The sequence below is a fragment of the Pseudochaenichthys georgianus genome, chromosome 11 (assembly GCF_902827115.2).
Source record: "Pseudochaenichthys georgianus chromosome 11, fPseGeo1.2, whole genome shotgun sequence".
Taxonomy (NCBI): domain Eukaryota; kingdom Metazoa; phylum Chordata; class Actinopteri; order Perciformes; family Channichthyidae; genus Pseudochaenichthys; species Pseudochaenichthys georgianus.
Window position 1 is genome coordinate 18,452,741 of NC_047513.1, and position 27,681 is coordinate 18,480,421.

Consider the following 27,681-nt stretch of genomic DNA (forward strand, 5'->3'; position numbering starts at 1 on the left):
AATTGTGCTTGTTAGAACGACTGCAAATAAAGCCTTTTGTGGATAAACTGACTCAAGTCACGTCACAGTTAGAAGTTAGAAAAGGAGTGGAGAAAAAATAAGTGAGATTACCAGACCTAAATAACCCACTCCTCATCTCTGCTTGAAGCTAGAGGGGCAATGCTACATTAGCCAATACTAGCATAGCATTTCACCGTGGGTTATGAAGGTGCCAGTGCAATGATAAGTCTGTGGAGTACTCCTTAAAAAACAGCCAGAAAGAGATGTATTGATTGACTATAGAATAGATGGAGTCTACGTACTTGGTACAGTCCTGTATGCATTCTGTGCTGTTTCCATCCTTCAGGAAACAGGCTGCTCTGTTCGAGTAGAGGATGCCCAAGTCTTCTGGACTATCGATGCCTGCAGGAAACAAATACATCACACTTATCTGAAGAAACAATGCTTGTAGAGTAATGTATGTTGGTGACATTTAAAATGCAGACTGTCCTGAGATGCTGAGGCTCTGAGGGGTCGACAGATAAATGATGGAATGCTTTCTTGCCCTATCCTTTCTCTTCTGAGCCTCAACAGCAGCTTTAAAACTGCCAATGGAGCATCAGTTATTATGTTCTGCTTCAGTTCCTAGAAACTGATGTCGACAGTGCTGACACTCCTACTGATTGTGTTAGTTTTTACAATAAGAAAAAAAGACTTAATCAAATATTGTGTTCTATGCTTTCCTTTGAGGGTACTCTCTGTTTAGTGTTGTCAGCCTGTATCCGGTGCTGCAGAAAAGACTATTTATCTTGCCAGCTACGAGAGTAAAGTTGGCTGCGTACACTTAAAGGTGCAGCATGACATTCAATCTCACCTAAAAGCCCCCATGCACCAGCACATTCTACTCTATCTACGGTCAGCAGTGTTGTCTCGTGCCAACACTGCATTCACAAATCAACAATGATGGCGATGTTAGACTAGAAACTTGTGAGGACAACGTCACTAATTCACACAGGTGATAGATATGAACAATTACCTGTATTCATCTATTACCATTAACATAACGAAGGGCAAAAAGAAATTGGGAAATTGTGCAGCATGACAGGCATGATGCATTTCAAATTGACATGGGATACTGTGTATTGTGACGCCAAGACACTGAGTCAACTTGTATCTGATACTCCTTACAAACAGAGATGCTAGAGAGGCTTTCTGTCTGTCCCTGTGCAACCCATTTGTTGTTGTTTCTACATCATTGACTTGACTTCCTCTAAAGTTGCCTAAGAAGACTTTGTCGCCACCCAAAAACACAGCAGTGACACATTTTCATCCTAAAGATTGCTTTAAAACAGCTATAAAGGGGAAAGTATGCTGTAAGAGTATCATAACAGTGTTAATTGTATGATTCTTGTTTATTAAAGGATAAGTCTGGAATTTACAGAATCCATCTTCTCAGGTGACATTTGGTGTAATCTCTATAATTTAAAAAAACAAATATCTTTGAGCTGTGGGTCAGCCAAAATAAGAACTTTGAATATTTAAACATCTGCTTTATGAAATTGTCATGGGCATTTTCACTATTTTCATTTCACAGACAAGATACTGAATCAAGCACATACACCTCTTTCGTGATACTGTAATTTACTACGACATTAAGCATGAAACTGTATTCACCCTGACGAGGTCAAATCAGGTTATTTTTATTGTACTTGATAATGTCTACGTCAAAATGAACAACTCCGAATTGCTTCTACAAATCTAAGAGATGTCTGAGAGAGAGTTAAAATATAATTTAAAACCTAAACTAGCCTAATCAACAGAGGTGTTTCTGCTCTGATAAAATGCTGCTCATGCTATGAATTCTCGGACGAAATACACAACATATTATTCACTTTACTTCACACCCTACCTGCTTCAGCACAGCCATCAATGGCCTGTGTGTATTTCTCCAAGGCGTCCCCAAACTGTCCATTTTTGAAGAGGTGGTTCCCTGCGTTCTTGAGCCGGGCCAGGTGAGGAGGCAGGGCTCCAGCAGGGGCATCCAGATAACTTGTGTCCACTGCAGGGCTGTCCTGCCGCTGTTGTCCACCAGCAGGGCTGTTTTCCCTCTGTGAGCCGTTCACCACCCCCTTCCCCGGAGCTCGGTGGGGCTTTTCTGCGCCGCCTCCGCCCCGGCTTCGCGTCCCGCTCCCCGCTGCGGCCTGGTCCGATCTACCGCCCCCTCCTCCGCTGCCTGGGGGTTTGTCCTGTGCGTTCCCCATGGCTGTACTCCCTCCGCAGTGTGTTAAACTCTTCCTCCCTCCCTGTCTTTGCCTATCTATCTATCTCTCTCTCTCTCTCTCTCGCAGAGCTGCAGCTACATCTGAGCCTGCCTGGCTGGGGATTTCTGATGGACACGCCCCCTGGATGAGGTGTCGGAGGTGACGTCACAGATGGGGGGAAGTGCCACAGCGATGCAGTGCTGCAGCAGGATCTGATGGGAGAGCCTCGGATTAGACCTCAGAGTAAAGGGCTCTGCTGGCTGGTGACATACAGGAAAACGGACAGAAATATTAAACGACTGAATAAACAAATGGACAGATACAGAAGCATTGGACTTGTGAAATAACAGGAAAACAAACTGTTGCAGTTTTGGTGATTTGTTTTATGCTCTTTTATTTGCAAATGATCAAGTTAAGGTACTGAACATTTGCTCTTTACGCCTTATCAAAAACAGAAGCAAAGCATTGTTGTTATTAATTAGACGTATGCCAATTAAGCATGTCTCTATTTGACTAGAACTAGCACCATCTTCTTTAGATTCACCAAATTATGGTAATATTTTCAAACTCAGTTTTAATATACGTTTGTTATTGCAATTAAGGGATGCCTAATGGTATTTCAGTATTGATTTAATATTTCTTTTTTAAATCAGTCATTGGTTAAACTGGTTAAAAGTGGTAAACGTATGCAACCAGCAGGGGTCACATCACATTGAGTTTGTTTAAAGGGATATCAAGATGTTGGAACATCTCACAACTAAATAATAAAATGGTTTACTTCCTTTATTATAGCGCAAACTAAATAATAATCTAAAAGAACAGAGGAAAAGTTAGAACTACAAATATTGTTATATCCATCTGAATGTTATCATTAAAATGTGATAATGTCTGACTTGTTAAGGGTAGTGAGGATACGTAGGTGAAAAAAATCATGCAATCAAATGAACAAAAATTGTGAACACAGTCTAGGTCATTGCAAATCTTTTTTTAATAAAACAGAAACCTTTCATTCATTACTGAACAGCACACTTTGTGTGGCAATGAGCTTTAACCAAAATGCAGAGATCTGAAGCCAGGACTGGAGGTCAGAGTCGTCAGTGTAATTATTTACAATGTTCAACAACAAAAAACAGTACACAGAGAAAATCAAAAGGGCTGCTCTTCTCTTCTTCAGCGGGCATCAAAGACAACCACTGTAATCAAAGAGTCAAGGAAATGGACAGTATTATAGTATTCAGTTCATACATTGATTTGTAATAAAAAGCCTTTTGCCATCACATTACATTATTAGAATAACATTTAAAAGGATACATCTCTTTGTTCTCTTCTTGTACATGATCCTGTAACCACACTCTCTGCATCGGATTGGATCACGGGCCTTAATTTCATTTTCAGTGTGACATTCTGCAAATGAAGAAAATTGTTTACAGAAAATATCAAGTGTATCCATAAAAACCTTGTAGATCTAAATGATAATCTATCAGGCTGATATATAACCTTGTTGCAGATATATCAACATCTATTATAAGTCTGCACATTTTTCAGTTTTTGCCTATTGAGCTTTGTATTTATAGTTGGTTGTTGGGGGTTTATTTTATATGTTAAGTCTTACTTTTGAGAGTAATCAAATGCGGTCTTAGCATTACATAATAATATAAACTTCAAAAAAGTTAATTAAAGCTTGGTTTTTATTATCCAACCTAAAAACACCAGCCCAGTTTTGACGACTCTTTTCCAATAAAAGTAGCTAGCAGCACTAGCTCTAAAGTTGCTAAATTTAGCGTGGAAGTCGCCAAGCTGGCAAACACGTCTCTTTAAGCCTCCCTCCAAAGCAGCATTCAAAAAAGTATCATTATGAAGGTAAACATATGAAAATGGAGCTAAAGAATGAACAAATCTATTGTAATGATGTACTCACAGCTGTCAAGCTAACATCTTGTGGAAGACTTCGGTGACGCGCAACGAGTTTGCGCGGGTAGGAGTCAGGTAGGTTTGAAGTTAGACAGTCCAATAATTCTCATTTGGGCTTAATAACATGTTCACAAACTTATTGCAAAGGCCTGTGGTTCAAGATTTGTTATTTTTGTCTTAATATTTTATGTATTGATTGTTGTCCAGATGTGAGGAGAATTTCGACAAACACATCCAGAATTGTTTCAAAAATACTTAACCTATCCTAGCTTTAGCCCTTATATCATGTATTATTTGGAGCACATGATATAGGTCTGTGAGTGTTTTCATATTTGCTTTATTAATATTTGACAATTGTTTGGTAGATATATAATGTAAAAAATCCTACTATCTTGATCTACTAAAACTGTGTGTAATTATACTGTAGTAGTACACCGTAACAGAAATAGAGATAGCAGTACTAACAGCAGAGGTGGACAATGTACTCTGATCGTATACTTAGTAGAAGTAATAGTAAAGTAGTAATACTACAGTGTTGAACATGTCTGTTACACAATAAAGTCCAGTTGTTACTTAAGTAAAAATACAAAAATATAAGCATCAGATCAAATTAAAGAGCCCAATGGTAAAGTATTCATTATACAGAATGACTCGTTTCAGAATAATACTTATTATATTATTGGATCATAAGTTTTGAGGAAGTACAGACATACTTTATATATTGACAGTTAACAATGGGATCAATAAAGTTGTATCTTCACCTTTGAATAATATACGATAAACTTGTTGTTGATTCTTAAATTATTTTTGTTTAATCTCATTCTTCAAAGCAACGAGTTCTTGATTAATATGTAGCGCAGTATAAAGTACAATATTTACCTCGAGTGGTATAAAGCAAGCAAGTACATTCACTTAAGTACAGTTTGAAGTACTTGTACTTTATTAGTTCTATTTTTGCTACTTTCTACATATACCCCACTACAATTGGTAAACTGTGTATTTTTACTTCACTATATTTATTGTATACCTTTAGTTACTTTGCAGATGTGGAATAATAATATGAAATATAATCAATAATTAAAAAATACTTAATAAATGAATGAGGGTACTTCTTCCACCTCTGTTTGCCTCTGAATTGTAGTGGAGTATAAACTAGCATATAATATAAATACTCAATTGAAGTACAAGTACCTCAAATGTGTACGTAGCTACAGTACACCACTGACTAGCAGATATATAATGTAATTAAATGTAACAGCTCCAAGTAACGTTAGCATCGTTAGCCGTAGACGCTGTGACGTTGGCTCATTCTGCAATCATCACAACACAAACTGTAACGTACCTCCGCATATGTAGATCATAGGTTGCTGTTTAGGCGGTTGAGCATCTTTCTGTGCGTCCATTTTATCCCTACAAAGGACAGGAGAAGCAACATCTCTAATGTTACAGCATGCTAACACAGAAAGAGCATGGTGGTATCTACATGATTAGCCTGAACTGCCACATTCGGCATACGCAGTGAACAACAAAAGTCTTAACCCAATCGTAACATGCAGTATACGAATATCATATGAACTAAAGGAAAATATATAAAATAAATAAATACGACAACTCACCGTTATTAACAAGCTAACTGTTTACTTCTCTTTCTTCACATTCGCACGCACTGCTCTGTGTCGGTCGGGAACGAGCCGGCTCAAAGAGCCGACTCTTGAAAGACGGGAGCCGGCTCGCGCCCGCGAAAAAGCCGTTTGTTGTTGTTGTAAAGTAATACAAGACATAATGATATGATGATCTCCGCGCTACAGCTGCTCCGTGCATGCATGCAGTAACATGTAATATCCAAGGATTAGAGACTGTGTTGGATGCTGCTGTTTTGAGCATTGCAATATATTTATTTTCACTATGTTATTTATTTATGATTACCCTTAGGCTCAGCAAAGATTTGATGTCAGCTGTTGCTGTCTTTTTTTCTATAGTTAATAGTTTCTGAAATAGAGCCCTGCTGTTTTGTCAGGGCCTTTTCTTTAAATATAATTTTAAAATGTCGATACAGTAGCCCCTTTTTTAAATGTCTATGCTTAAGTTTTTATAGGTGTTGCTATCTGCTTTGTGTAGCATGGTTCTACAAGCAAGTCCGTGCATTCATTGGGTGGTATCAGAGAGTTACAAGGGTCTGTAAATGCAATGAAAACATTTGGCCACAGCAAATCATTTATATTACACATGTAATTTTTACTTTTGAATACTTCAGTACAAAGGATGTATTGAATATTGTAAGTGATATATGTGTACACATATAAATCATTAGTCAAAACAGGGCTACATTTGATTTAATTATAAAAGGTATAATATGTGGTAACTGAAGAGCCGTTTGGGAGCCGAAAGAACCGGCTCTTCTTGGTGAGCCAAATGATCCGGCTCAACAAGAAGAGCCGGAGTTCCCTGTGCGCATGCGTACAACCGTCAGGCGGCCACCTCGGAACAACGTCGTATGCGATAGGTCAGAAGATACTACTTCACGTCAAGCACTTTTCCCTTTTTCCGCAATAATATGACTATAATAACAGAAGCTTTGTTCCTACATTCTGGTACTTTTACTGAAGTACAAGATCTAAGTACTTCTTCCACCTCTGATGACAAATAGGCAAAAATGATTTCTAATGTAAACATTGATCGCATGTACTCCGTGTAATGACTGTTTCTCCTCAAAGTGCATGTGGAACAGTTAACATCCGTAAACGAAAGAAGAGTCTACTAGTCTAAACAGGCTGAATTAAATAAATATACTGCAGCTAATTTACTGTTTCTACTAAGGCATACATTACGTTTTGTACTCCGGTCCAACAGAGGACGCTGTCGGAAATGTGTGTTCCCAAACTGTCCATCATCTGACGGACACTCAGCTGGCCCTGCACTAGTTTTTGACAACAACGACTGTTGTCGACAATGTTCACATCTTGACTATTGGCCCAAAAATTGCCATTACTTACCATTAGTCTGCTCCCTTTCTTCCTTTAAAGTCACCCATCATGGAGCCAACTGCGCCCAAAAGGTTTGTGCTCTGCCGACTGGTTTAAACGTGCTTTAACTAGCTAGCTAAAAGGCTAACGTAGGCGGTAGCTCAGCTAGCCAATGCTTACTTAGTTAGCTTTTACAGTTTTCTGTCACACTTTTCACTTAGTTAAGAAAATTAAGAGTTAACTTTTGACAAAAATCACAAGCCCTGTCCTAATTGTTTTCTAGCTTGTTTGGTTGTTCGGCAACTTGTAACTGTTTGTTAGCGCACTTTAGGGAACATGTTGATCTATTTGAACATTAATTACATTACCCTTTTCCATAATGAATTGTGTGTTAGTTTAAACAAGCAAGTATCCTTGGCAACCATCTTATTCATTGGTGCCATGGTGATTTATGTAGTTGTCTTCCTACCACAACCGTTTCTGTGAAGATACTGGCCTATCGTAGTGTGTACACTGCATTTCATCCTGTACATTTGTATATGGAAATACCCCATCACATTTGTATTTATATTGTGTATTCAATAGATATACCCTATGCATATATATCATTCCTCATTGATATGTATATTCGCAGTTGTGTTAATCTTCTACTGCTGATATGTTTATCTTAACTGTTTTTATTTTTATCTTATTTTAATTTGTTTTACTTCTAATTCACGGTCAATGTCTCATACATGCTGCTGTGACGAAAACATTTCCAAATTGGGATCCATAAAGTTTATCTTAACTTAAGCTTATCTTTAACCTAAGAGGGAGAAAGATCTGTTATCAATAACATAACTAGTGGATATTCTCCTATATTTACCAATTACTCCTAACTATACAGGAAGTTTGATAAAAGGTGTAAGAAACCTTAACATTGATGCATTCACTTATGAAGTGTCCTATTAGGGCTGCAGCTAAAGATAATTTTAAAATAACCCTAAAAAGATTGCCTTTGTCTGCATAATGGTAGAAAGTTGTGAAAAGATATACCCTATCACATTAAGATGATAATTATATATTTAGAGGGTTTGATTAGTGCCTAACAGATCCCAAAACTCAAATACATTCAATGTATGTACTTCACATTGGAAATTATATTAAGTATAATAGAAACTAGAACAATCAAAGGGGAAAGCCCCTTTATTTTGATTTCAGATGCTCCTTTTGTATATTGTTTTAGTTTTGTGTCACTACTTGTTAAGTCGACTATTATACTCAGCAACAATTGATTTGTTCAATTTTCTTTCCAGCAAGCTGAAAAAGCTGAGTGAAGACAGTTTGACCAAACAACCAGAGGAAGTGTTTGATGTTTTAGAGAAACTCGGTGAAGGGTAAGATGTTGTTGTTGTCGTCATGCCACTTCTGCTGAAACTATTTTAAGTCCATTCTCAGACTGTCTTTACTTTGATGCACAACCTCATTTATTTGTGTAGGGCATGAATTTGTTAATAATATCAGTAATAAATAATAACATGTCAATGAAACTTTTGTGTGTTTGTTTAGTTCCTATGGCAGTGTGTTCAAAGCCATCCATAAGGAGTCAGGCCAGGTGGTCGCTATCAAGCAGGTTCCTGTGGAATCTGACCTGCAGGAGATCATCAAGGAGATTTCTATCATGCAGCAGTGTGACAGGTGCGCGGAGATTAGATTATCCCGTTTGAGCCCAGCAACTAACTTGAAGGGCCCATGACATGGCCATTTCTACTGATCATAACTCCATTGTTGAGGTCTACTAGAATAGATTTACATTGTTCAATGTTCCAAAATCACATTGGTTTTCTCATACAGCGGGTGTTTCTCAATGTCGAGGAAGACTCCTCCAGATCCACTATTTCAAGGATGCTAGGTCATCGAGTCCCGCCAAAGGACTGTTCCAATATCCAGGATCCTTGGAATTCTACCGAGGCCGGCGTCCTTCAAAATTTCGAGGCTGAACATGTGTATCCTCCGCGGTCTTAAAATCCCCAAATGCTTTGCGCACAGACCAATTTCCAAAATCTGTGCTCCACTTAAGGTGGGACCTCGCATATGACGCACACCTGCAAACCTGTTAGCCTTTTCCACCATTCTTTGTTTTCCGGGGCTAGGAAGGATTCTTGCCTCGCTTCTGAAGGACCTGACTTGGAAGACATGTCCTGCCAAGGAAACGTCCTCGACATTGAGAAACACCCAGCATCTCTCTATAGTATGTGTATTCACTCTCTGTCCTACACGCATTGTTGGAGCTCCTGCCCCTCCCTCCCTATGAGCCCACTGTGCTCTTATTGGTCATCTCGCCTACTCTGTTCTGATTAGTCAACCACTGTTACAGCTGGACATCAGTGTTTATGTGTTACAATGGCATTTGTTAGCAACCAGAAAATGACACCAGTAATGACAGACAGATGAGAATGCTGCGTGGGGTCTGGGTGCCGTGTTGGCAAGGCAAGGCAAGTTTATTTATATAGCACCTTTCAGCACCAGGCAATTCAAGGTGCTTTACAAAAATTAAAGACATTCAGACAAAGGCATTTAAAAACAGTAAAAGATAATAAAAGAAACATTAAAAGAAAAACAAAAAATGAAAGACATTAAGAAAATGGCATTTAAAATCAGTCAATGGCGGGACGTTGCGGGGCTCACTGCTCTGCCCTTTGAGGCTCGAGGAGTGGACAGTGTGAGCTGGATTACTGGTGTTGTTTCCTGGTTTCTGCGTGGGGTCTGCGAGACATCGCGGAACTCAGCCAGGCTGTGAGTGTGTGTGCGGGGAGCCGCGGCTGAGAAAAGATAAGGCTGAGTGAGTGTGTGTGCGGAGCTCCACGGATTGGTCCATTTGGTCGGCGTTACATCACTATGACCAAGAAGGAAAAAAATGGAAAAAGAAAAATCTCCAGTGAGGCGTTCTGGGGCAGCATAGACAGGTATTTTCTGTGTTAGAGTTTTATTCGCAACAGGGTGTACTTTGAGGGTTTGTGACTTTGCAGACCGTTTACATGCAGAAAAACGGTAATAACCGGAAAAGCATGTCAGGGGACCTTTTTAAGGAACATTTCAAAATATGTTCTTATTGTACTACATTTTAAAGTTGTATTGTTGGATAAGTACTTATATTTGTAAAATTGTACCATTACAAGACTTGACAATCAGAACAACATTTTCCATGTATTACCGAGTGTAGTCTTTGTGCACAAATAGGCTAATACATCCTTAAATTGCTCAACGTTTCTTATTTGCTTCCATAGGGTACATTGCTTTGTTAGATATTGGATTTTTAAGCACTAGTTAGATGATGGCAACTTTAGCTCTCTGTGTCTTGATCCATGTAGTTTTCCCACTTCTGCTATTTTTGTTGTAAGCAAAATGTTGGGTTCTCTCTTGATAACCCTTTTATTTTTCATTTCCTCTTAGCCCTTACGTAGTGAAGTACTATGGCAGCTACTTCAAGAACACAGACCTGTGGATTGTCATGGAGTACTGTGGAGCCGGCTCTGTGTCTGACATCATCCGACTGCGCAACAAGACGGTGGGTGCTCACAGAGGCAGTGTGTGGCAGACTGTACTAAAATTAATTGGTTGTTCACATTCCCATATCATCAGTTTATATTTCCTTTACTTAGAGCTAATGGTTTATTATACCACTATTGTTTTTTCTTTGGTGTAATTCATTTTCTGCAAATCACAGTAGACCGACTTTTTTGTGTCTGTGAGGGAAATATAAAAAATATTGTTTAGTCCCAGATCTTGGTTCATCCCTGTGTTTTGCTTCCTCTATTAGTTGACAGAGGAGGAGATTGCTACTATCCTAAAGTCGACACTTAAGGGTCTTGAATACCTTCACTTCATGAGGAAGATCCATCGAGACATCAAGGCAGGAAACATCCTGCTCAACACTGAGGGACACGCCAAACTGGCCGACTTTGGCGTTGCAGGACAACTAACGGTAAAATGTTAGCATTTGTTTGACATAAAGTTATTGTTCTTGTCAAATGTTCAAAACCTTGAATTTCACAATAATAACAGCTTTGTTTGTTTATCTCTGAAGGACACTATGGCAAAGAGAAACACTGTGATAGGTACTCCGTTCTGGATGGCCCCTGAGGTGATCCAGGAGATCGGCTACAACTGTGTGGCTGACATCTGGTCCCTAGGCATCACGTCCATAGAGATGGCAGAGGGCAAACCTCCCTATGCTGACATCCATCCCATGAGAGTGAGTGTAAAAAAATAGTTTGTTGAATCATTTGTGATTAGTCTCAAATACTCAGCTCTAGATATTTAAGATTTTAAGCCTCAAAGAACAAGCCTCTGACATGATTGTCATAAATATTTTATTTTGGTATTCCACCTGACTTTTAAAACCTATTTGTGTTCCTACAGGCGATCTTCATGATCCCCACCAACCCTCCTCCGACATTCAGGAAGCCGGAGCTTTGGTCAGATGAATTCACAGACTTTGTCAAGAAGTGTCTGGTTAAGAATCCAGAGCAGAGAGCGACCGCAACACAGCTCCTACAGGTTAGAGGAAGGAAGCACACACACATAAACACAACGCTAAAGCTGTATGCTATAGGAGAGACTGTCACATAGGGCATGCAAGTACAACATCATAAATGGAAATAGCTAGAAAAAAAAGTGTCTTCTTGAATACATAACAGTCTAAAGCTATATTTATTCATTTAACTACTACACCATTCAATTAGATGCATATTGCCTAATTTAGTCGAGGAGTTATTTCATAGCCATAATAATATAATATAAGGCTAAATTACCTTTCATACAATTGAGTCACCTCACGTTAACACAAAACTGCTCTTGTGAATGTCCAGCACCAGTTTATCAGCCAGGCCAAGCCGGTCTCAATCCTGAGGGACCTGATTACTGAGTCCATGGAGATGAAAGCCAAGAGGCAGCAGGAGCAGCAGAGAGAGCTGGAGGAGGAGGACGACAACTCTGTACGTATGCTGACATCTAAACAACGATATTAACTTTGTTTGGACGGCTATTTGTTGATGCCTTATGACTTAATGTTCTCCAGGAGGAGGAGACAGAGGTGGACTCTCACACTATGGTGAAGTCGGGCTCAGAGGGTGCAGGGACCATGCGGGCCACCAGCACCATGAGTGACGGGGCGCAGACCATGATCGAACACGGCAGCACCATGCTGGAGTCAGACCTCGGCACCATGGTCATCAACAGTGATGACGATGATGATGAGGATGAAGACCAGGGATCCATGAGAAGTGAGCACATACACAATGTTAATTCACTGAGTTTAGAAATAATTTAATTTGAGTTTCTACCAAACCTTGCTGTTTATTTTACAAAAGTAAAATGAAGGCTTAGGGACTGGCCGTAAATTAAAATGTATTTTTAACGATGATGTTGGCTTTCATCGGTTATGAAAACACGATTATCATGACGTTTATATTGAAGTGATTATGATGCTTTTGTCTTATAATATTGTGTTAAATAACCGTTATGTCAATGTTAACCAAAATAATAGTGTGTATGATGTATTTGCTGTAATCAAGCATTGTCATTGTTATCAGCTGTTATGTATATCAATACTGTCATACAGGGGAGATGGAAAGGCGAAATCACATACTAAGTAAAGAGACAAATTCATCTCTACTTCCTCCACAGGGCACCCCACCCCCCAGCAGCCAATGCGTCCGTCCTTTATGGACTATTTCGACAAGCAGGACTCCAACAAGGCAGCGCAGCAGCAGGAGAACTACAACCACAACCAGCCGCAGGAGCAGCCTGGCTACCACATCCAGTCCAAGAACGTCTTCCCTGACAACTGGAAGGTGCCTCAGGACGGAGACTTTGACTTTGTGAGTAACGTCTTCCATGAGCATGTGATGGCTCTGCTTTAATAAAGCAGAAGTTGAACTAAAGGAATAAACTGCAGTGCCTTTGTGGGAAAATTGCAAAACAGAAGCTGTTCTTACCCTGAAATCAACTCATCCATCTTGTGTTTTGTCTTTGTGTTTTTTTGTATTTCTGCGTTTTCACCTAGCTGAAGAATTTGGACTTTGAGGAGTTGCAGCTGCGTCTGACAGCCTTGGATCCGATGATGGAGCGGGAGATTGAGGAGCTCCGGCAGCGCTACACCGCCAAAAGGCAGCCCATCCTGGATGCCATGGATGCCAAGAAGAGAAGACAACAGAACTTCTAAGTGCTCCTCCCTGTAGTCTCCCAAAGCCACTATTAACGCAACACTTACGTCCCATTGACTCAGAGGAACTAAGACAACTTTAATGTATCTGTTAGAAGCCCACTGCTGTTCTGACTGACTGCTAGCTGGCCTCTATATGAAGTTAAAGGCTAATTGACATCCATTTAGGCTGCTGGAATCTACACTTGTCTGCCTTGTTTCTACACTGCATTTTAAATAGTATATATTTTCAGTTCCTGTAAAGTTGCTTTCCCATGAATGATACTCAGGACTGTGGTCAAAGAGAAAACTAGGGCCTGTCTATATTATGTCTGAAAGTCACACCATAAATTCTGTATAGTCACACCATTGGAGATTTCCCACCGACATCAGGAAGCCTGTCCTCTGACTGTAGCAGCAGAATAATAGCAGTGGTCTTTTTTCCTCAGACTTTTCAGTTTTACTGTAAATATAATATAGAGCCTAGTTTGGAAATACCTGCAAAAGCTGTGGAGGCTTGACCATGACCAAAGACAATCAAGATGATGTTGAGAATGCCTTAAATATTTGAAACCTGGTTTTAAAATGAGCCATGTAATAAAACAACCAAGTCGCCAGGTGGTTTATCTATTCCCTCACTTGGAGATGAGTTGGAAGTGGACTGAGGAAGATGCAAGAATGGACAGAAATGAAGGAAATCATGTCGGGCGGTGAAGAACGGAACATGCATGTTATTATGGAGGACCAGAAAACCTGAAATTATTTCATTAGTCTTAATTTTCATTTTTTGTATTTGTTTTTGGGCTCTTCTCTGCTCTCCATGAATATGAAATCAGAGCTTTTTCTTTTTAAATGATCCACTGTACTCAAATTAAATCCAGACTTGGCAGCAACATTTATTCCATAGACAAAAAAAACGTATTATCATAAAAGCAAAGCATTCCATAAAACTGTTTTATTCTAATGCCCCTCGAGTCTTTAGAAAACCTGCAGATTTACTCTAAGGATCAAAACATTTTTTTTTCTGTTCCACTCAATTATTGATCAACTTAAAATTCCAGTTTGACCTTCTAAAGCTTGCAGAGCAGTTGACAAGACCCTGACAGTTCAGCCCTCAATAAAGATAACTAGATAGCCGAGGAGTCAAATAAACTGTTTTATGGCTCCGTTTATCAAGTTGCGATAAAAGATGCAAGTGAACGACTGATTGTGTTAACTAAAGAAAAATAGAGCCGCTGCATCAACCCCACATCTACTGTCTAAATTCAAGACTAAAACTTTAAAAATTGAGTTAAGATTTCTTAATCAAATTAATCTTTTAGCATTTATCTGTTGTTCCTTTTTTCTACAGTAAAAAGTTACAGGTTTTCTGATTATAACTGAAGGAATGAAGACTTGCTGTGTGTGTGGTTTGCGACACATGCTTATTTGTCAATCCCTTAACACTATTTAAACTGTTTAGACTGTAAAACTGTGTGATTTAGTCAGGCCAAATTTAAGGAAAGCAAAACTGGCTGTTTAACCGTGCATTTATCTGAAAATAATCTATACATTTTATATCAGATTTTCAGTTGAGCTTAATTTCATCAACTTTCATTTGGAAACCCTTGCTGCTCTGACTTCATGAGGGACACAAACTGCTCTGCTGTAGTTTAGTTTCGACATATTGATTTGATAGGTGTTAATCTTTGAATAAAATATGCCTTTAAATCCATGTGCATTAGGTCTGCAGGCTGCTGTTATATGAATGTTAATATGCAGTCTTGATGGTTCCGCCCATTCTTACTGCATATGAATAGTCATTTTAATCATACCTTATGCTTGGAACTGTCTGTTACACTACCTTAGTCTCATTTGGTGGACAATGTACCCATAATGAGCAATAATATGAGACATTTTAAACACCTGAATCAACATTTAAATCATCATATCTGAATGTGTTTTTTACCTGTTCTGTCACTGAAAACATTAACAGTCTTGCCCTGAGTTGTTTTCATTAATTCGCTCTGCAGTGCATTGGCAACTTAAACGCAAGCATTCACAATTTATTTATGTTTTTTTTATTTTGTGACGCTGGTTAAAATATTGTAGCTAAATTGGCTGTTAATATTTCGGCCTTTTGTCAAATATATGTGGCTTGATTTCCACGTGTTAATCTATGCATGTTTATAATTATGTTTACTATTTAGTGGAATGCTTTTGTATTAAGTGCACAGTACTGTTACCATGGAAGCTGGATGTTCAGCTTTAACAGAAATTATTTTCCCTGTACATTTTTAAAAGCCCTGTTTGAAATATGACATTGTGGATGATCTGCCATATGTATAAGTATTTGAAAAATCATTGATATATAGCTATATCATTTTATTTCCATTTATTTCTCTGTTTCCTCTATATAAGACTTGAGCGTAGAGTGGACTGTAAGCATTTATGTTTGAACCACCTAATTTATTATCTTTTGTTTGTAATACTTTATCTTGATAGGTGAAAGAAATAATAAAGTTACTTATAGTTAACCATAACATCAGTGGAATGCGTTTATCTTATCTCAGAGTTATAAAAGTGGACTCTCGTAGTGAACATGAATGACCACCTGTCTTACCGTAATTATTCTAATACAGACGCTGCCATTTTGAGTTTTCACGCCATTTCTTTTTTTAGACATACCGCCTCTAAAATGTGGTGCGCTCTTGTTTACATACATTACGATAGGATTTACGACAGCAACTGTTTCTGCTGCTTCCTATAAAGTGCTCCATAACGACTTCTTCATTCACAGCCACGGTACGGTGTTGAAAGATTGGAGAATTAAACATGGCTGCACTCATCAGAAGGATCGTCAACACAACAGCAGCCCCGGCGGCCATCGGTCCATATAGGTAATGAAACCAGTATAGCTATTACATGTTATGTTTAAAGGGACACGTGGGGTGCAGAAGCAGGTATACAATGTTTGATTTAATGCATGACTCGCAAGGACAGTGCAATTATTCATCAGGGGCGGGTCTTAGTGAACAATGAACTGAAATTGACCCCATAAAAAGAGTCAGAGTTGAACTTGTAGCAGAGGAAGCACTGACTGCACAGTAGAGACACACAGCTGGGTTGAAATGGCATCTATTCGTCGACAAATCCCCTACACACCAAAAGCCCCTATCAGACAGGGCATATACAGGTAAGGATTAATGTCCTGTAAAATACTTTATCTTGTCTTAGTTTTCCATTTTCAGAAATTTAAAAAAGCACGGTTTTGCTTTCTTATAACTTGATTAAACATGTTTAACTTAAATACTCAAAAACAAATAATTAACTTGGAGAAAAACAAATTAAAGTGAAGAGTCTAGTTTAATTCAATCTGTGTGGGAATGGGGAGTTCCTGCTCTGGCCAATCCCCTGTCAGTGGGGGGAGTGACTTCACACTGAACGCCTCTGATGTATCTATTAGGTTCAAGGTCCCTGGTCTATTGTAATGTCTGGTGGTAAAATGTGTAATAAAATGTGCCTTTTTAAAACTATGTAAGAACATATGTAATATCAAATATCAATATCAAATAATGGCTGTTGAATTGATAATACACTCATGTTGTTGAGATATTTAAATTGCATGTGCAGTTTTGTTTCCCAAAATATCTGCAGAAGGCTGCTCACCATTTTACTAGTATCCTCAAGCTTGATTTGTTTATCTGTGTTTGTGTCTCAGTCAGTCGGTGGTCGTGGACAGAACGATGTACATCTCGGGTCAGCTGGGGATGGACGTGGCTTCTGGTCAGCTGGTAGATGGAGGTGTGCAGGCCCAGACCAAACAGGTGAGACCGCAGAGACCAACTATCTATTTCAGGATTTTGTCTGACGTTTTTTTCCATAAAAGTAATAATTATAACTCCTTCCTTAAGAGATTTACTTTTAACCATCATGATCTTCAGGAAGCACAGTACACAGTATGTGTGCCAGAAACTTTTGACATCCACAGAGAAATTATTCCCTCAATTCATGATTTTATGAATTAGAGCAGTGCTTTTTATTAGCTGTATGAGTCTTAATTATTTTGTAAAAAGGGGTCAAATTCTTTAGTAACCTTGTTTTTTTTATTAAACAAATGTCTTACTTTTAAATGTGTTTGATATTTTACAATCAAATTTGACCTAGAAACAAAGTAATAAAAAAAAAAAAGGTTCCTATTACTCATCTGAATGGCTTTTCAATCCAAAAAATCTAAAGCACATATTTGAAGAAAATAAATAATGTGAAACGGGATATTAGATATTGATGACAATGTGTGTCATCCCTCAGGCTCTTGTCAATATGGGGGAGATCCTCAAAGCTGCTGGCTGTGACTACACCAACGGTGAGTTTTATGTATTACTTACCTGCTGCGTATTATCATATATATTTAAATGTTCCAACATAACAAACTCTCTGACGGAGTAAACTTTCTGATTTCAGTGGTGAAGACGACTGTGCTGCTCGCTGATATCAACGACTTCAATGGGGTGAATGAGATCTACAAAACATGTAAGACAATACTTCATTTATTTCCATGCTTAATGCTTTAAATGTTTTGCTACAAAGCAGATTGTAATAAAAAATACTAGATTTTTCTAATAAAATGTATTGTATGTTTTCTTTTATCTACACTCTTCCGCCACATAGAGGCAGCCTTTATCCAAGATTGTCAGAGCTGCTGTTCCATTTCCACTTGTCATGTCATCTATACAAACAGCTTAGGTTAATTGACATTTATTTCCTGCTGCCATTTACTACAATTGCAATCAAATGATGCATTATAAAACCAAAATAAGTTTTGATTTGATCATTTTTGCCATAATTAAATTGGTTAAACTTGACAAGTCTACTTCCTTATCCCTCCTCAAATTATTAATTAACATTTTCATTTTATAATTAAATATCAAAATCGATTTACAAAAACCTTTTACATTTAATTGTTTTTAATTACATAATGCTAGTGTCCCTCCATATCATACCATTTCTCCAAGTATGTTCATTCCTTTAAAATGTACAGTTACCTATATACCTAGCATTTTTTTTAATATGTTTTTTCGTCCTTTTTAGCCATTTATTAGAGTGACAGTGTTGAAAGGGGTAATAAAGAGAGGTGTAAAGGGACATCCGCATTTGAACTTGCGCTACATGTAAACGGTGTTTCAATTAAACACAGTTATCTCATAGATCACAATTCACACTCGGTCATTATTCCAGTGGCAAACTCCAGGATCTCTACAGAAAACCCCTGCTGACAGGTGACAGTCCTCTGGAGGCTCCCTCTGCCTCCTGTCACAGGCTGCTCAGTCAGGGCATTTCCTGCTGGATCACAACAGACCGGTGTAATGGAAGCTGCTGTGCCCAGTGAGTTGTAAATGGATACCGCTGTGCAGATGTAACCAAACCCTCAGAGCCAGCTTTCCTGCGCGGGCCATTGCCCCTGGTGCAGGCTCCGAGCCCTCCCACCTGACTTTACTCAACCCTAATGCAGGAAACTTTCCCTGACCCTGATGAAAAAATGTAGAGGACATGTTTCTGACTCATTTAGACTTTTCATGCCAAAGTTCTGTCTGATAAACGTGATTCCTGGCATTTTCATTTGGGGATTTCTCTCCTATTATAAAAATATTTTCATTTTGTATGAAATGCCAGAAACTCTTACAATGTCTCGAAGTGTAACACCTGAGGTTTTTCTCAATTTGTATTGAAAGCCATCACGTTGACATCAAATGATCCATTCATATGTACCTGGCTGTTTTTTTCAATATGCTTTTGTTATAATGTTAACGTTTTTCTTCCAGTTTTCACAAGTAACTTTCCTGCCAGAGCTGCTTATCAAGTCGCTGCTCTTCCCAGAGTAAGTACACATTAAGTGGAGGAGATTCATGGTAGCCCATCAAACCGTGTATTTCCTATCATCCATGTTCATCTTTTTACCACCTTGTAATGTTGGTCCCTCACATTTTAGCTCCAGAATTGTTCCATTATCTCTACAGAGAAGCTGTGCATTGTAGTAATCTAATTACCCAGATTGCAAAATTGTTGTCTCATTGTCTCTTTTGTTCTGTTCAGGGCGGGCTGGTGGAGATCGAGGCGGTCGCTGTTCTCGGTCCTCTCTCAGACTCCTGACTAGACGGCCCCATCACCAACAAGCTGTAGCCCAACCATCAAGTGCCTTTTGTAGTTGTACAGTGACAGCCTTTAAAGAATTTCCAAATAACACATGAAAGACCAAACTAGGATCTTGTTGACTTTCTTTTTCCAACATTTCAGGTTTTAGAATACATTTGTTTTTCTTCTGGCCGCTGTAACAGCTGACTGTCGTTCTGAAATACTTTCATTGGTATTAGACGGAAAATTTAGCAAAACTTAATTCACTAACAAACAAAACTGTAATGATAGACTAGGATTGTATTTGTATAACCAGTCTAACATTCCCTGGTGGCCAGATTCAACTTCCTCTAGGTGCTCTGGTTAGGTTACTTTCCTGTTTTATTATATAAAGACATATGACACATTTTAAATGGGAAGCTCTCACTAATAAATAAAAAGAAGTACAACCTCCGATCCTAGAATGATTATTTCACCATTACACATCACATCAGACATAACGTGTGTATTCATCCAGCTTTAAGAAAGTACATGCATTCAATTTTCAAGGTGGCTTTTTTATTTTTTGATATAGCTTATAACAGATTTTGGAAGTTTTTCCCAGAGAGAAATCATGACCGAAACAAAAAAAGCATTTACGCTTTTCTCATTCATGCTTTTATATAAATGTTAACTGTCATAAGTTTAACTTCATAGTAACAGCTCTTCATACTCATTACAAACACGTTTGTAAAAATCAAAGCCAGCATCGCAAGTAGAATAATATTTCATAAATCAAATATATTTTGGCTTTGGTTTCCTTAGTTATAATTTTGTAGAAAAGTATAGGATGATTTTTTTTCAAGTTAAATCAAAGATAATCTATTATTCTATACAGATAATAAATAGACATTTCTATGACAATTTATCATTTAAATTACCCTGAAATGATGAAAACAAACATTAAGTGCCACAGAGCTATTATGAAGGGAACAAGGCACAGTGATGACTGAGGAACCCTGACGGAAAGTCGTTTTTCATCAAAGGGTCTGCATCTTGGCAACAAGGCGACATCTTACTCATACTTTTACTCGTGCATACAAACAAAGATGGAAACTTCCAACAAACTCTTCAAGTCGTTCATGTTGCACCTCACTCACTGGGAGCTGAAACCAAAAGAGGGGAAACATGTTTAGGTTGCGTAGATGTTTTTGGAAACAATTGCCCATGTGACTATAAAAACATTGGTTTGACTTTAAAGAAAAGACAACTGTTCCAAATTTATTTTTGCAATGCTCTGAGCACCGCAAAAACATTCAATCATTTTTAGCAGAAATCCTAAACTCATACCTATACCTGCATGGCTTGAAGGTGGAAGTGGAAGTAATGCTGGAAGTAAATTAATATGTTTGATTGTAATTCAAAAATAACTTTAAGACCAGTACTGCAGATTGAGTCTGCATTGAAAATCCCAGGTCTGTAGCAACAAAAACTTTACTCATTCAGCCTGTAAAACCCTTACACTCCAATGTGGGACATTTCATTGTTGGGGAAATATTTTCCAAGGCCCATAACTTTGACCCAGTTTATCAGTTCAAACTGTCCTGACTGAGCACACGCACCTGTAACCTTGGCTGCTGTGCTCTCAGTGTTTTTGTCTCCCTGTTCCTGCCTGTTGGCGTCAGCTGATAGAGGTGTTATGGTTCTATGTTCCTGACTGTTGGCGTCAGCTGATTCTATCTTGTTATGCACAATGTTGATTATTCTCTCTGAACTAGCTAAGTACATGGGTCTGGGGTAGAGTTCTTCAGAATTGATTGTGGCATCTCAACCGTGTGGTCAACTCGTGGCCAGTGACATGTCTTGTGAATACTCCTGCCGAAGCTCCAAATAAACCGTCAGTGTTTGCCATCAAAGCTCCAGCTCTCCATCGTGTCTCTCTTTGAGTCCTGACTCCAATTGCTTCAGAAGTTTCCCCCACATTCATGACTTTTCTTTTTAAGACTTCACCAAACCCATCTCACCCCCACTTAAGTGACACTCGATCATCTGCCTCCATTGGCTGTGAAACAGGGGCAACATCGCCCATGGCCAGTGAAAGCCCTATATATGTTGGCATGCTCTGGTTTCTCTGTGGACTCAGATTGCACCTTAATGAATGCAAGTTGACAACAAAATGTTGGCATCACACCTACACACACACACACACACACACACACACACACACACACACACACACACACACACACACACACACACACACACACACACACACACACACACACAAGGTGTGTGCAGGCCAGCCAACCACAGCTGAGTCACAACTAAATGATTAAAGTTGGACACCAAAGGGGTCGGTCAAGTGCAGACAAAGGGTAAGGAGAGTGCTGACTAATATTTAAATAAATAAATATAAACTTTTTATTAGTTATATTCAATACTTTGTGTGAAACAAACATTATCCTTACAACATCAGGAGGATACGTCCCCAGCTGACCCAGAAAGCAACACAGGTTCTAGTCCAGGCTCTCGTCATCTCACGCCTAGACTACTGCAACTCCCTCCTGGCTGGTCTACCTGCATGTGCCATCCGACCTCTGCAGCTCATCCAGAATGCAGCGGCTCGTCTGGTCTTCAACCTTCCTAAATTCTCCCACACAACTCTGCTCCTCCGTTCACTTCACTGGCTTCCAGTAACTGCTAGAATCCACTTCAAGACACTGGTACTTGCGTACCATGCTGCGAATGGTTCTGGCCCTTCCTACATCCAGGACATGGTTAAACCGTACACCCCAGCGCGTGCACTACGCTCTGCATCAGCCAAACGACTCGCTGCACCCTCGCTGCGAGGGGGACCCAAGTTCCCATCAGCAAAAACACGTGGGTTTGCTATCCTGGCTCCAAAATGGTGGAATAAGCTCCCCATTGACATCAGGACGGCAGAAAGCTTACACACCTTCCGGCGCAGACTGAAAACTCATCTCTTTCGACTCCACTTCGAGCGATAGAATTACTAACAAATAACTGCTAACAGAGCACTTATATACTAATAAAGGACTGGCTTATCTACAGCCAGTTGAGTAGCACTTGAAATGTTTGGCTCTATGAAACCTGATGTACTTATATGATTCTGTTTTCTTCAAGGTTGTGTCTTCCTGGTCGAATGTACTTATTGTAAGTCGCTTTGGATAAAAGCGTCAGCTAAATGCAATGTAATGTAATGTTATGAAACTGTCAAGTAATCTATTAGAAACAGCTTGCACCTGTTGTCTGTCTATTCTCTCTCTAACTAAAGGCTGGAGTTTTAAAATGATTTTGTGGCAGTATTTTGACACCAGATAGTCTTTGAAACAACACCCCAGCAATCAAACTGTTGGATAAACCATAATAAAGACGTTTTGTTTTATAAAAAAAACCTTAATCTAACTCCAGATTAAATTAAAATTGGCAGTATTACCATATCTTTAGATGTACGTAAATAAGTGATGACGCCTGTACTAGATAACTGCGTAAATAAATGCTTGAAGGTATGGGTAGACCAAAACTGATAGAAAAACAAAAGTGGTGGAGGCAATATATGGTCATGTACAGAAACTAATGCATTTTCTCCACTGCATAAGCCAGTACTGTAGCTTTCCTACCTTGTCTTCTTCCAAACTGCATTACAGTGGTAGACACTTTGCATAAGACTAAAAGGAATATGAAGAGCTGACCTCATGAGTCGACTGCCTTTCATTTGCATCATGAAGAAATAATTGAAATGATAGCATGCGATGTGATGCTGCATTGTGTTACACAGCACTTCCATAGATAATAATGTAGTGTGCAGGGATCCTCACTGTGCAGACCTGCAGTCACTCTGATGTGCTCTTTTGGTATTTAAAGCAACTATTCTTACGTTGTAATAACTAACTTGTATGTTAGCATATCCCCCTGTTACCAGAGAGGTGAACAGGTTCAGTATTTTCTCCAGAGACAACAAAGGGATCCTGACTACATTGTGTGTTTTGTTTGGGAGGAAGTGTTCATGCCATATCCTAACAACACATATTGGAAAAGAAGTCTTTGCATGCAACTTGCACACATCAGGAGCTGACCCTGGGCCAAACAGTTAAAGTTAAATGTTTGGTCTATAGCCCTAACAACTGTTACAGCCTCAAAGGACAATGGTTACACTTGAACAGACTGTTCAAGCATGAGTCATCACTATTTAAACATCCTAAATCTATCCCCACCTAATACTACTTTTGAAAAGATTTAGCCTGGATATACTTTTCTTATATGGTAGAAATCTCTGTTCTCTATTTATTTGACCAAATGTCATATTCAAAGCCAAATAAATGGTATAAAAAAGACAAAGGTTTTAGCGCTGACAGTCGATATTAAACATTACATTTTCTTTAAATCTGAATGTACAAACAACAAACTTTTAAAACATAAACTCACTCTTAGCTTTCCAATATATTATGTAATAGGTTTTCAAGTCTTGGAAATGTTCCCCAGGCTGTAGTATAATTGTTTCATTAAAGTATATTTTTAAACAAAGATATACTGTCAGGAGATGAGCATATTCATTAATACATTTTCAAGAATGCAGCCTAATGAAAATACTCCTCTGTGAGTCCAAATATATTAAAGTGTATCAATATAATACATCATTATTACAGTCATTAATTCATGTAACCTGGTTAGGCCAACCCTTAAGTGTGAGGCAGATTCTTAAATACTAACTAAATAATTAGATGTGTGACTTATAAACAAATATGTGTGGCCGCCCCGGTGTGTTCATTAAAAGACATGCCTGTGTGTTGTTGGGTATCACCTGGTTACCGACATTGCAATGGGACTGTGGGGGGCCGAGGGAAAGACGGGAGGGACATTATGTACCTGTGCTGTCTTCATGCAGGAGGTGGAGCAGTGCTCAGGTTACTGCTGCTCAGTGGTAACAATTTAACCATAATAACCTTACTTCCCGTAATGCCACACAACACTACTATGACGTTTTTTTCTATCAAATGTGGTTACAAAAATACCTGTTTCACAGATGTTGATTATTATGTGTAAGAATCCCCTACCTTCAGTATTGGGAAGTCTTTAAAATGTGCCTTAGCGAAAAAAGAAAAGATTGTCATTGACCTGTCCAAGTTAAGTTTTCGCCCTCCAACCTACCTTGCTCTGCAGGTGCTTCAGGTGCTGCTGCTGGTTCTTCTGCAGGTGTTGCATCTGGAGCTTCTGCTGGAGCTGCTGCCGGTTCTTCTGCTGGTGTTGCTGCCGGTTCTTCTGCTGGAGCTGCTGCCGGTTCTTCTGCTGGTGTTGCTGCCGGTTCTTCTGCTGGAGCTGCTGCCGGTTCTTCTGCTGGTGTTGCTGCCGTTTCTTGAGCTGCTGCCGGTTCTTCTGCTGGTGTTGCTGCCGGTTCTTGAGCTGCTGCCGGTTCTTCTGCTGGAGCTGCTGACGACTCTTCTGCTGGAGCTGCTGCTGGTTCTCCTGCAGGTGCTGCTGCCTCTGCGGGCGGGGGGGCTGCAGCAGGCTGAAGCTCCTGAGTGTCTGCAGATGTTGCAGCTGCAGCAGGATTGTCTGCAGGTGTAGCATCGCCTCCGCCAGCAGGTGTCTGGTCGGGAATAGTTTCGCTGTCCTCAGCTACTTTACCATTCTCATTGCCCGTTCCTGTCAGGATTACATGTAAAATTCCAGATATTATGTAAAACCAATACATCAAATATCAAATGCAGGGTCACGAGTCAAAGTAGTGTTTATATTCACTGCGGTTTTGGGTAACCATGTGCTTCTGATGATATTGTTCTTTCTGCTTTGAGTAAAAGAATGTGTACACATTTGGATATTATTTTATTGGGGCATCAATACTGTGCTCTGTTTACTTTATGTTTGTGTTGCCTATTATGGCCACAGAGCTGACATAACCCAGAGCCATATGCAACACGCAACATGTTAACACGCAACTATTATAATAATGATAGCCATGCAACACATTTTGTTAAAATTGTGCCGACTTCATTTGCAGAATGTAGGAGCAGCCAGTGAGAATGTGACTAATAATGCAACTGCATTTCACAAGTTTGAAGGAAATAAAGATATGTTGTATCTTATAATGTACACCACCATGTATCATACTTTGAAAATTGTGTAAGTAATAAAATAAGAGTTGTTTGCATGCGGACTCCTAACATCCAAAAATAAAACACCAATGAATAACAATTTCATCTTGCACAATAAGAAAAAAAAAGTATGCACTGTTCTACAATACTTGATCAACTGTTCCTCTTTGGAAAATATAAAACCTATGGTTTCTGCCAAAGGTCATTGGGAAGGAAGTAAAAAATAGCATAAAGAAATCCCCACTGACACATTACTGGAACCACAATTCTTAATGATTATGTGGAGTGTTTCTAAGAAACATTAACACATGCTGCAGAGCTCATAGCTCTCTGGACAGGTTGCTGTGTGTTTGAAACTGTGCATGACTACCATGTACTCGTTTTTTCAGAGGGATTTGCATTGCAAGTGTATTTGCATGGATAAAAGAAGTCTTGATGATCAAACGTCCATGTTTGTATAAATACGATGTCTGTGCCTTTCTTTGGTGCATCATAATTGTCACAATATATTTGAGTTTAAAGAGATAATGGTGTTCTTTAAAGGATTATTTTAAACCATTTGAATTTCGGGTAAGGGATGTCATCTTTCTTTCTTTGGGGTGACAAGTAAGAAAAGGCGAAGGAAAAGCAGCCATGCAAAAAGAAGAAAAGATCCGGTTCCAAATTTGCATCTGACCTCCAAGATGATAATAGCAGGAACACCTTGCTTTTCAATGTCATTCAGCTAATAAACCCGGAAACCTGAGAGCAAAGACAAAAACTACTCTTCTAGTTTACAATGACAACTACACACTTTTAGAATCATAGGGGGGAACTCTCTTTTTACTCTTCACCCAAAGGAAAGTCAGAGGTCAGTTCCAGCTGCAGGACATGAGCTTTGAACACACTTGTGCAGAGTCAGTTTCCCATCTCCTTTACACATTTAAAGTATCCTTACTTATATGAGCTTGCATGCATGTGTCTCCATACAGGCCTGTGATATCTCTTTAAGAACTGCAAAGAGAGATTTAGAGCAAGAGACACTTGCTCAGAGGGGGTCCCACTAAGTGAATATTTGACCAGTTTTCCACCTTCTTCTTTAGAGTTTTGTCACACAGTGCTTAAGCTGGCATTACTGCAAACACAGATACATTCAATCACAGATTTGGTAAATATAAACATTTGACAGCATTTAAGTCAACTAAACCTACACATACGTTCTAACGTTTCCTTAGCACTGCTACATTTAAGCACAGGATGCATTGTTGATGTTTTACATTAAAGCCTGTGTTAGTTTGTACTGCAGCCGGGCCATCTACTGTATAGCCTATACGACAACAAAGGAGCTCCCAAAGAGGCTTCTCCATTTCCTTTGGAAACTGTAGACCGTCACCAAATCTGCTTTCATGCCACTGTCTCTCCCTCTCAGGGAAGACTAAGCCAGAAACCACTGTTAAATAATGACAATAAACTTTCCCATCCTGTCTGGTTCACTAAAACTACAGACATCAGATACTGTACAGTGAGAAATACTTTGAGGATCATTTGCATGTAGATAGGATCCTTTTTATCAGAGCAGCGTTCACCACAAGATAAGTATATGGTGTAACTATATTTGGAGAAGGCAGTGAACTTCTACGATGACCAACAACATGTTACAAGGCTATTCTTACTGTAATGTATAATAAAGATCAACCTCGATTACCTAATTACAGTAATATCTTTGGGGTGTAGTTAAGGCAAATTGGTATTTACAGATATGTCACATTCAATAATATCTCCAAAGTAAAGCTGAGTATCGTGTTTGGTCAGTGCCTCTGTTATAAAGTTAAGAGATGGTTCACACTGTGCAAAAAACACATTATTGATATTTGACATGCAAAACATGAAACTACAGAATAAAAGGAATGGAAAAGGTTGATTAGGAAATCATTGCTTCCATTTAACTTTTCACTATAGCATTATTTTCTTTAATAGATTAAACATTCTGTTAAACAAATTATGCTTGCAATAAATGCTACTCGGCTGCATACTGTTTATACTTCCACATATTTCGTATGTATTTTTGCACCATATTTCACAGAACATATATAAATGTATGAGCATCACCTGTTGTGCTGGTTCCGTTGCTCTCCTCGGGTTTAGGACTAGGTCGAGTCGGATCTATCGCTGAAGTTTGGGAACTGGTGGAGCATCCCATC

At 39.0% G+C, this 27,681-nt stretch overlaps 5 protein-coding genes across 7 annotated transcripts in view; 2 read left to right on the forward strand and 3 right to left on the reverse strand.

Moving 5' to 3' along the window:
• Window positions 1-5,562, reverse strand: part of spag1a (sperm associated antigen 1a) — a 13,381-nt gene extending 7,819 nt beyond the window's left edge. The window contains exons 1-3 of the mRNA XM_034093767.2: window positions 5,494-5,562; window positions 1,889-2,500; window positions 303-402 (exon numbers count right to left, since the gene is read on the reverse strand). Coding sequence (XP_033949658.1) covers window positions 303-402; window positions 1,889-2,240 — 452 coding nt within the window. The 5' untranslated portion in view covers window positions 2,241-2,500; window positions 5,494-5,562. The remainder of the gene's footprint in view (window positions 1-302; window positions 403-1,888; window positions 2,501-5,493) is intronic.
• Window positions 3,211-5,560, reverse strand: polr2k (RNA polymerase II, I and III subunit K). Its single transcript, XM_034093774.2, has 3 exons — window positions 5,494-5,560; window positions 3,552-3,644; window positions 3,211-3,433 (listed from the first exon to the last, which is right to left on the reverse strand). The coding sequence occupies exons 1-3, from the start codon at window positions 5,552-5,554 to the stop codon at window positions 3,411-3,413; spliced, it is 177 nt and encodes a 58-aa protein (XP_033949665.1). The 5' UTR covers window positions 5,555-5,560; the 3' UTR covers window positions 3,211-3,410.
• Window positions 5,563-6,879: 1,317 nt separating the features above from the next.
• stk3 (serine/threonine kinase 3 (STE20 homolog, yeast)) lies at window positions 6,880-15,820 on the forward strand. Of its 2 annotated transcripts, none has more exons than XM_034093766.2 (11): window positions 6,880-7,206; window positions 8,410-8,490; window positions 8,663-8,791; window positions 10,547-10,661; window positions 10,914-11,078; window positions 11,181-11,348; window positions 11,516-11,653; window positions 11,965-12,090; window positions 12,174-12,378; window positions 12,782-12,975; window positions 13,167-15,820. In XM_034093766.2, the coding sequence occupies exons 1-11, from the start codon at window positions 7,184-7,186 to the stop codon at window positions 13,317-13,319; spliced, it is 1,497 nt and encodes a 498-aa protein (XP_033949657.1). In that variant the 5' UTR covers window positions 6,880-7,183; the 3' UTR covers window positions 13,320-15,820. The 2 variants fall into 2 exon arrangements, with proteins under 2 accessions (XP_033949657.1, XP_033949656.1); XM_034093765.2 differs by having other exon boundaries at window positions 6,884-7,206; window positions 13,161-15,820.
• A 146-nt stretch (window positions 15,821-15,966) lies between these two features.
• Window positions 15,967-19,863, forward strand: rida (reactive intermediate imine deaminase A homolog). 2 transcript variants are annotated; one of them, XM_034093770.2, is made up of 6 exons: window positions 15,967-16,177; window positions 16,999-17,104; window positions 17,589-17,643; window positions 17,742-17,810; window positions 19,100-19,155; window positions 19,371-19,863. In XM_034093770.2, the coding sequence occupies exons 1-6, from the start codon at window positions 16,113-16,115 to the stop codon at window positions 19,425-19,427; spliced, it is 408 nt and encodes a 135-aa protein (XP_033949661.1). In that variant the 5' UTR covers window positions 15,967-16,112; the 3' UTR covers window positions 19,428-19,863. The 2 variants fall into 2 exon arrangements, with proteins under 2 accessions (XP_033949661.1, XP_033949662.1); XM_034093771.2 differs by lacking the exon at window positions 15,967-16,177 and adding an exon at window positions 16,330-16,473.
• An 82-nt stretch (window positions 19,864-19,945) lies between these two features.
• Window positions 19,946-27,680, reverse strand: LOC117454652 (putative cyclin-dependent serine/threonine-protein kinase DDB_G0272797/DDB_G0274007). The gene is made up of 3 exons (XM_034093768.2): window positions 27,590-27,680; window positions 24,558-25,052; window positions 19,946-20,554 (listed from the first exon to the last, which is right to left on the reverse strand). The coding sequence occupies exons 2-3, from the start codon at window positions 24,975-24,977 to the stop codon at window positions 20,468-20,470; spliced, it is 507 nt and encodes a 168-aa protein (XP_033949659.2). The 5' UTR covers window positions 24,978-25,052; window positions 27,590-27,680; the 3' UTR covers window positions 19,946-20,467.
• Between the last annotated feature and the right edge of the window lies 1 nt (window position 27,681).

Coding starts and splice junctions, on each gene's coding strand:
- polr2k (XM_034093774.2), bottom strand. CDS start 5,554: ATGGACGCACAGAAAGATGCTCAACCGCCTAAACAGCAACCTATGATC. Junction 3,645..5,493: donor TATGATCTACATATGCGGAG/GTACGTTACAGT, acceptor CTTCATTTGCAG/AATGTCACACTGAAAATGAA. Junction 3,434..3,551: donor CAAGAAGAGAACAAAGAGAT/GTATCCTTTTAA, acceptor CTTTGATTACAG/TGGTTGTCTTTGATGCCCGC.
- stk3 (XM_034093765.2), top strand. CDS start 7,184: ATGGAGCCAACTGCGCCCAAAAG. Junction 10,662..10,913: donor TCCGACTGCGCAACAAGACG/GTGGGTGCTCAC, acceptor TTCCTCTATTAG/TTGACAGAGGAGGAGATTGC. Junction 11,654..11,964: donor CCGCAACACAGCTCCTACAG/GTTAGAGGAAGG, acceptor GTGAATGTCCAG/CACCAGTTTATCAGCCAGGC.
- rida (XM_034093770.2), top strand. CDS start 16,113: ATGGCTGCACTCATCAGAAGGATCGTCAACACAACAGCAGCCCCGGCG. Junction 17,105..17,588: donor TGCAGGCCCAGACCAAACAG/GTGAGACCGCAG, acceptor GTCATCCCTCAG/GCTCTTGTCAATATGGGGGA. Junction 19,156..19,370: donor AAGTCGCTGCTCTTCCCAGA/GTAAGTACACAT, acceptor TGTTCTGTTCAG/GGCGGGCTGGTGGAGATCGA.
- LOC117454652 (XM_034093768.2), bottom strand. CDS start 24,977: ATGCTACACCTGCAGACAATCCTGCTGCAGCTGCAACATCTGCAGACA. Junction 20,555..24,557: donor TGAAGCACCTGCAGAGCAAG/GTAGGTTGGAGG, acceptor TTTTGGTTTCAG/CTCCCAGTGAGTGAGGTGCA.